The sequence below is a fragment of the Chrysochloris asiatica genome, unplaced genomic scaffold (genome assembly GCF_000296735.1).
Source record: "Chrysochloris asiatica unplaced genomic scaffold, ChrAsi1.0 scaffold00012, whole genome shotgun sequence".
Lineage (NCBI taxonomy): Eukaryota > Metazoa > Chordata > Mammalia > Afrosoricida > Chrysochloridae > Chrysochloris > Chrysochloris asiatica.
This window is the reverse complement of record NW_006408530.1, coordinates 21,395,676-21,403,429: the sequence shown is the minus strand read 5'-3', so window position 1 is coordinate 21,403,429 and position 7,754 is coordinate 21,395,676. Positions and strand designations below refer to the sequence as shown.

The 7,754-nt window shown below is 38.0% G+C and overlaps 1 protein-coding gene across 1 annotated transcript in view; it reads left to right on the top strand.

Moving 5' to 3' along the window:
• LOC102819437 (ubiquitin-conjugating enzyme E2 variant 1-like) overlaps positions 1 to 3,328 on the top strand; it is a 3,864-nt gene extending 536 nt beyond the window's left edge. Inside the window, exon 2 of the mRNA XM_006834596.1 lies at positions 3,171 to 3,328. Coding sequence (XP_006834659.1) covers positions 3,171 to 3,328 — 158 coding nt within the window. The remainder of the gene's footprint in view (positions 1 to 3,170) is intronic.
• Positions 3,329 to 7,754: the final 4,426 nt, after the last annotated feature.

The window sequence follows — 7,754 nt, the reverse complement described above, 5'->3', positions numbered from 1 at the left end:
AAAGTACTGGAAAGGAAGCTCCCATTCAAGGGCAAGTTATCTTAAGATACTGTAAATGATACTAATTTTGTGTCCATTTGAAATACATAAGTTGTGCTATAACAAATCATCCTGTCCGGTGTAACCACTGTCCACGTAGTTGACCTCCTGGGATCAAGAAAGTATATTTAAATTGATTCCCATCATTACTGGTGGGGCACATCTAACTCAACTGTGAAAAGACACATCACACAATCACCTTGCTGCTGATTACACGGCCTGGGGTCTCTGCCTTCTCCCCTTGCCCCACCCCCTGCCCTCTGCCCCTTTCTCTGCAACAGCCCTCCAGCTTGGGGTGGCTTCTTAGAATAGATGTGAAGGTTTTGGGTTGCAGCCTATGAAACTACTGCTGGGTGTGTGGGGTGCTTAAGTCTTAAATGATGCCCCCCACTCCAAGCCATCCCTCCCCACTCTTCTCTACTCCCACCTTGGCCGAAGCCTAGATTGTAACCCTCTCTCCTCTCCTCTCCTCTGAAATTGGCCTTTGGTGAGGAATTCAGGGCTTTCTCCCCTATCTTCTCTCTCCCCACCCGATTGAGGGGTGCTGCTTCTCCCTTCCTCTTCCCAGAGCCCTTCCCTGCACCCCACCACCCTACACTCCCCATGACACTTCCTTGCTTTGGCCAGAAGCCATCAGGTAAGGTTGGAATGAGTCTCTGACCTCCCTCGTTTCGTTCTGTAACCACATTGATTTACTCTCCACCAGCCTGGCACATGAACATGGGGTCCTCAACCCTGCCACCACCCTCTGCTGTCGTCATTGGCTGATTCGCTGTTTTAGCTCAGGTTTTGATGTGGTAGCAAGAACAGTCACCAAGGTCACTCAGACCTGCCAGCTCTCAAAGTCCTTGGTGGTTAAACTCGGAGAAAGGCCACACGAAGACACTTGTAAGCACACATGATCCCTCTGAATGTTTTCTTTTCCTGCCATGGCTTTGCTTTTAAAAATGGAAGAAGTTTTAAACAAGCAGGGCTCTCATTTGGTCATCCTTGCAATCCATTTGGGTCTAGTTTGGAGTCTGACAACTGGAACATAAAGAACCTTGAATTCGGTGCGTACTTGGTTTTGGTGCTGCTGCTTCCCACGATCCTCAGCAGGGAGTCAGAAAGAAGTCGGTGTGCTCAGCAGATCCCCGAAATTGGTGGGCTTGACCTCCTGGCAAATTGCTGCGTTGTTCCACTTTTCTGTTCAGGACCACTAAATGCTGACATGTGGATGCATACCGAAAATAAAGCAATTCATTGTGTTCTAAAAAAAAAAAAGGAAAGAAAGAAAGAAAGAAATGCCTGCCTTGACAATTATACTTTTGAAGAATCATCTATCGTGAATCCTGGTGTGGCACTGTAGAGTAAACAATGGACTCTGCACCAGATTTAAAAAAAAAAAAAAAAGTGGGGGAGGGGATTATTTATCAACCTAGAATTGTGTCTTGCAATTAATTAATAAATATTTTACAATACTTGTTAAATGATTGAAAAGTTCTCAAGAATATAATTGAAAGGATTAGGAACTGTGCTTTAGGGTTAAACAATTGGCTGTTTTGTTCTCTTTCGTAGTCTGCAACTTTGTAGTTGTTTGTTTGTTTTTTATTTTTTGCTAAAAAGCCTTAACTTATTTTCCTATCACTGATGGCACTATATGATAAGTATTGAAATGTTAACAATAAGGTTGGCAGTTCAAATCCACCAGCCACTCCATGGGAGAAAGATGAGGCTTTCTGCTCTGGGAAAGATTTACAATCTCATAAATCCTATACAGGATTGCTGTAAATTTGAATTGACTCCATGGCAGTAGGACTACTGATGTGGCATTGTAGGATAAGCACTAGACTATTAAAACCCACCAGTCACTCCTAGGAAACCCTAAGCAGAAATGACCTGATGCCACTTAATAACAATCCTAGTAATATGTGAATCCCATTTGCACTAAAACAGTATAGTTAGGATTTAGGTACAACATATAAACTATGTAGTATATAAGTCAAGAGTTCAGTTTTCTTCAAACAATAACTGAACTTCTTTTCATATTAGGAAAAAATGATATGAAATTTGCCAACAAGAAATCTAAGACACAGGGAAAAGTTGAGTCAAGATGAATTTTTTCCTAATTCTCTGATTTGTAGCCAATTTATTTAAAAAAAATTAAAATTCCCTAGTGATACATTCACAAAGACAAGATATAGACTTAGGTCAATGAGAAATCTGAATAGGGTTGTGGTTTGATAGTCAATTTATCAGAACTGGTTGGTGACTTCTTCTTAGGCAATTTTATATCTTTTCCAATTTCTCACAATCTGTTCTCCAGCTGTCCAAGGAATGCTACTGAAGTCGGCTGTCTCTGTTTTTCTCTCCCATCTGTTGATTTTAACTTTTACTCTTTAATTATGAAATTAGGTCCAGAAATAAGCAGAAAATATTTGCAATGTTACATAACTACAGCAAGTTTACTATCATTATATGAAAGAGTGGCCAGTAATGAGGTTTCAAGAACGCTGGGCAAGATATAAGGTGACTGAGTCTTTATTCCTACTCTTTCATCAAGTTGTTGAGTAGCCTTGACCAAGTATCACCTGATTCTCTTACTCTGTGATATCACTAATTAAAAGAGTTAGTTTGGTCCATATTATTGGTGAAGCATAATATTAGTATTAGATTCTTAAGAAGTTACTAAAAAACAGGACTAATCTAAAAAATAGATTTTAAAAAATACACTGACAATACGAATGCTGAATTGAGTGAGATCAAATAAATAAATAAAGTCAATTTTTTAAAATCATAAATGCTATTCCATCTGCTACTAATTTGCAAACTTTTGAATTTACAAAAGATATTTTTGTAGCCACAAAAGAAGTAAAATAGGACTTGGTTTCTCTTAGACTCTCTCTTTTAAACTTAAGTTGCTTCTGTTTGGCTTCAAAAAGTATGCATCTCATCCATTATTCTTTCCCGAGAACATGCTACATGGATGAGCCTTAAAACATGATAGTCGTCTAGGAAGAACTGAAGCAAAACTACTGAGTGTCTTAATGAGAATCCAATCCAGACATAATAACTATTAAAGATCTTTTAATGGGGCCACCTACTGAGATCAATGAGTTTAATAAATATACCTCTTCATTTCCTATTTTCAGCTTCCAGTATTTCTTTGGAACACCAGACAATCCCAGCAGTGGCCAACAGTAAATTTCATATCTCCCGAGCTTTAAAGTTCAGGTTATTTGAGCATTCTATGTTGCAGTGGCAGTTGTTGAGAATTGGTAACTCCCTACTGTTGGGGTGCTTTATGTAGCAGTTGAACAAAACATTTTTTTCTTTCAAGAGGAGGAAAGAAATCTACTCCTCAAAGCCGAACAGATTTCAAGGCCTGTCTTTCTGTTCATCTCTTAAGATTCATCTTTTTTCCAGTAGAACAAGAGACACCAAAACTTATATTGAAATACAGGAAAAAAAACAAAAAACAAAACAAGACAATGTTGACTTGGGAGAGACCAGAAGCAACTGAGATAATTCTTCACCTTCCAAACAAAATAATTTACAGAAATACAAAAAAAAAAAAAAAAAAAAATCCACAAATAACAGGTAGAATTATAAAATCCATTCTCCATGGGTGGAATGCAGAATGGGAAGTATGGAGGCTAAATAGGAAAGGAAGGAAAATAAATATTCAAATCTGTCCATGCACAGCTTCCTACAAATGCTAGAAAATAGCTACAGAAAAATCTGTGATCTTTTCTGACTCATGGTGTTAAAAATACAGATACCAGTAATGGGACGATTCTGCCTAATGATGTCAGAGAAAAAGTTCCAGTTCTTTAGAGGAGGAGTTATGTAAAGGGCCTATCTCCTCTGGGCAGGGGGAAGTAAACAGGGAAAACGTTGCCACAGCCTCCTCCCAACTCCACCTGTCCCCTATGGAAGCAGGTGGAGTCAATGGCCTTCAGCAGTCTTTATTTATTCTGGCAGGAAATGAATGTGTTGAAAGAAGTTCTTCAAAGAATTCCACTGTAGACAGATCATCTTACGGATGACTTTGATGCTTCAGAAGATCACCAAGGTTAAGAGGTACAACTGAAAAGGGTCCACATCATGATGGAACTTTGCTTCATTGGAGCTCTGATAATGACTAAAGGAAAGATTATAGAGAAGAGGTAGTCACTGATGATGTATGAGGATTGCATTGCTGCGATGAAAGTCAAAGGCACCACCACTCATATGTCAGTTTGTCACACTGTGGTAGCTTGCATATTGCTATCATGCTAAAAGCTATGCCACTGGGCTTTTAAATACAAGCAAGGTCACACATGGTGGACTGGTTTCGGCTGAGCTTCCAGACTAAAATAGACTTGGAAGAAGGAGAGGCAAACCACTTTTACATGCTTAGTAACTGAAAATTTTGTGAATAATAGTGAAACAATGTCAGATAGCACCAGAATATTTATATTTAAACATGATAAATAGCACAAGAAGAGTGTCAGCTATAGTGTGAGATGATGAGCCCCTCAGTTTGGAAGACATTAAAAATAAGATTGGGAAAGAGCTAAATCCTCAAAGCACAATTGACTGAGATAACGTGAATGGAATAAAGCTTTCAAGACCTCCATTTTCTAATGGGGCACAACTAAAAATGAGGAGAAACAGCTGTAAACATCCACAAATAATTATAACATGGAATGTATGAAGTATGAATCTAGGAATACTGTAATTTGTCAAAAATGGAATGCATAAAAATTGATGTCATAGGCATTTGTGAACTGAAATGAACTAATATTTGCCATTTTGAATCTAACAATCACATGGTTTACTATGCTGGGAATGACAAATTAAGTTGCATGGCATTGCATTAATCAACAAAAAGAACATTTCAAGATATATCTTCAATTATAAACTGTCTGTGATAGTATGCTATCTAAGGAAGACTAGATAATAACACTATTATTCAAATTTATGCACCAACCACAAAGGCCAGAGATGAAATTGAAGAATTCTACCATTTTCAGTCAGAAATTGATTGAACACGCTAACAAGAAGTACTGATTATTACTGGTGACTGGAATGTAGAAGATGGAAACAGAGGAGGATAATAAGTTCGAAAATTGGGCCTCAGTATTGGAAATGATACTAGAGATCGCATGATAGAATTGCACAAGATCAATGACTTCTCTGCAAACAACTTTTTTAAACAACATAAAAGAAGATTATACACATGGACCTCAGCAGATGGACTACACAGAAATCAAATTGACTACATCTGTGAAAAAAGAAAGTTGAAAACTTCCATATCATCAGCCAAAACAAGGCCAAGGACAGAATATGGAAATGTTCATATGTCAGTTCAGACTGAGGCTGAAGATAATTAAAACAAGTCCACAAGAGCCAAAATATGACCTTGAACATATCCCACCTGAATTTAGAGATCATCTCAAGAACAGATTTGATGCATTAAACATTAATGAGGACCAGAATACTTGATGGATAACATGAAGAACATCATACAGGAAGAAAGCAAAAGGTCATTAAGAATTCAAGGAAGAAATAAAACACAAAAGAGGATGTCAGAAGAGACTCTGAGACTAGCTAGCCAGCATAGAGATCTAAAGCAAATGGAAGAAATGAGGAGGTAAATGAGCTACACAGAACATTTCAAAGGGCAGCTCAAGAAGACAAAGTCAAATATTATAATGAAATGTGCAAAGATCTGGAGTTAAGAAACTGAAGTGAAGAACACACTCAACATTTCTCAAGTAAAAATAACTAAAAAAAAAAAAAAATTCAAGCCACAGCTTTCAATATGAAAGGTATCTATGAGGCACTGCAAGTTAATGCACTGGACTCTAAAGTCAGTTTGAACCACAAGGTTGACTGTTTAAGCTCACCAGCCATTTCTCAAAAACCCTACAGGGCCGCTATGAGTCAGAACTGACTCAACAGTATTTACCAACAAACAACAATGGGTCAAACAGCGAATAACGCAGAAAACATCCAAAGAAAATTGAAGGAATGCAAAGAGTAACTGTACTAAAAAGAAAATGTTGATGTTTAACCATTTCAATTGGTAGCATATGATCAAGAGCCTGCAATCACAGTGAAGAAAGAAGTCCAGGGCACACTGAAGGCATTGGCAAAGAACAAGGCTCTGGGAATGAATGGAACAAAATGTTGTCTTTCAACAAACTGATGCAGCACTGGAGGCACTTACTCATCCCTGCCGAGAAATTTGGAAGGTAGTTAACTGGCCAATTGATAGGAAGAGATCCATATTTGTTCCCATTCCAAAGAGCGGTGACCCAATGGAATGCAGAAATCATTGGAAAGTATCTTTACTATCACATGCAAGTAAAATTTTTCTAAAGATAATTTAAAAATGGCTGCAATAGTTTATTGAAAGGGAACTGCCAGAGGTTCAAGTCAGATTCAGATGAGGGCATGAAACAAGGGGTATCATTGTTGCCATCAGATGGATCTTGGCTGAAACTAGAAAATACCAGAAAGATATTTACCTATGCTTTATGGACTATGCAAAGACTTTCAACTGTGTGGATCATGACAAGCTATTACTAAAACTGCAGAGAATGATTATTCCAGTTCACTTTATTGTGCTCATAAGGAACCTATGCACAGACCCAGAGGCAGTCATTTGAACAGAACAAGTGGACACTAAATGGTTTAAAATCAGGAAAGCTGTGCTCCAGGGTTGTTTTCTTTTTTATTCAATCTGTATATTGAGAAAATAATCAGAGAAACTGGATTATATGAAGAAGATTGTGGAATCAGTATTGGAGGAAGAGTTATTAACAAACCGCAGTATGCAGATGATACAACCTTGCTTGCTGAAAGTAAAGAAGAACTCAAATACTTATTGATGAAGGTCAAAGACCACAGCTTCAGTATGGATTGCACCTCAATGTAAATAAAACAAAAATCCTCAGCACTAGAGCAATAATTAACATCTTGATAAATACACAAAGAATTGACGTTGTCAAATACTTCATTTTGCTTGGTTCCACCATCAACAGTCATGAAAGCAGCAGTCAATAAATCAAACCACATATTGCATTAGGCAAATCTGTTGCACAAGACCTACTTAAAGTGTTCAAGAACAAAGATGTCAGTTTGAGGTCTAGAGTATGTCTGACCCAAGCCGTGGTATTTTCAATAGCCACATTTGCATGGTATTTTCAATAGCTACATATACAATAGCCACATATGAATACTTTGGACATATTATCAGGAGGGATCATTCCCTGGAGAAAGACATCATGCTTTGTACAGTGGCAGCATAGCAAAAAAGAGGTAGACTCCCTACAAGATGTATTGGCACAGTGGCAGTGGGTTCAAGAAAAGCAGCATTTGTAAGGATGGTTCAGTACTGGGCAGTGTTTTGTTCTGCTGTACATAGTGTTGTTATGTGTTGGAACTGACTCAACCTAACATGAACAAGACTAATTCCTTTCTATGTTTTACAACTACTGGTGCATTTCAATTCCTTTATTGAACCAGGTGTATTCAAAGCAGTAAAATGAATACAAGAGAGGCACATGCAGGAAAATGACTAGCTGACCTACAAAATGGAGGGGAAAGAGACTCTCCAGATCCCCTGGAAAAGATAGACAGTCAGCACCAAAAGGTTGAAGAGTATATCAGCAATCATTTTACAGTGCTGTAGGATAAGCACTGGACCACAAGTTTGGTTTTAATCAGAAGGTAGGCCATTCAAA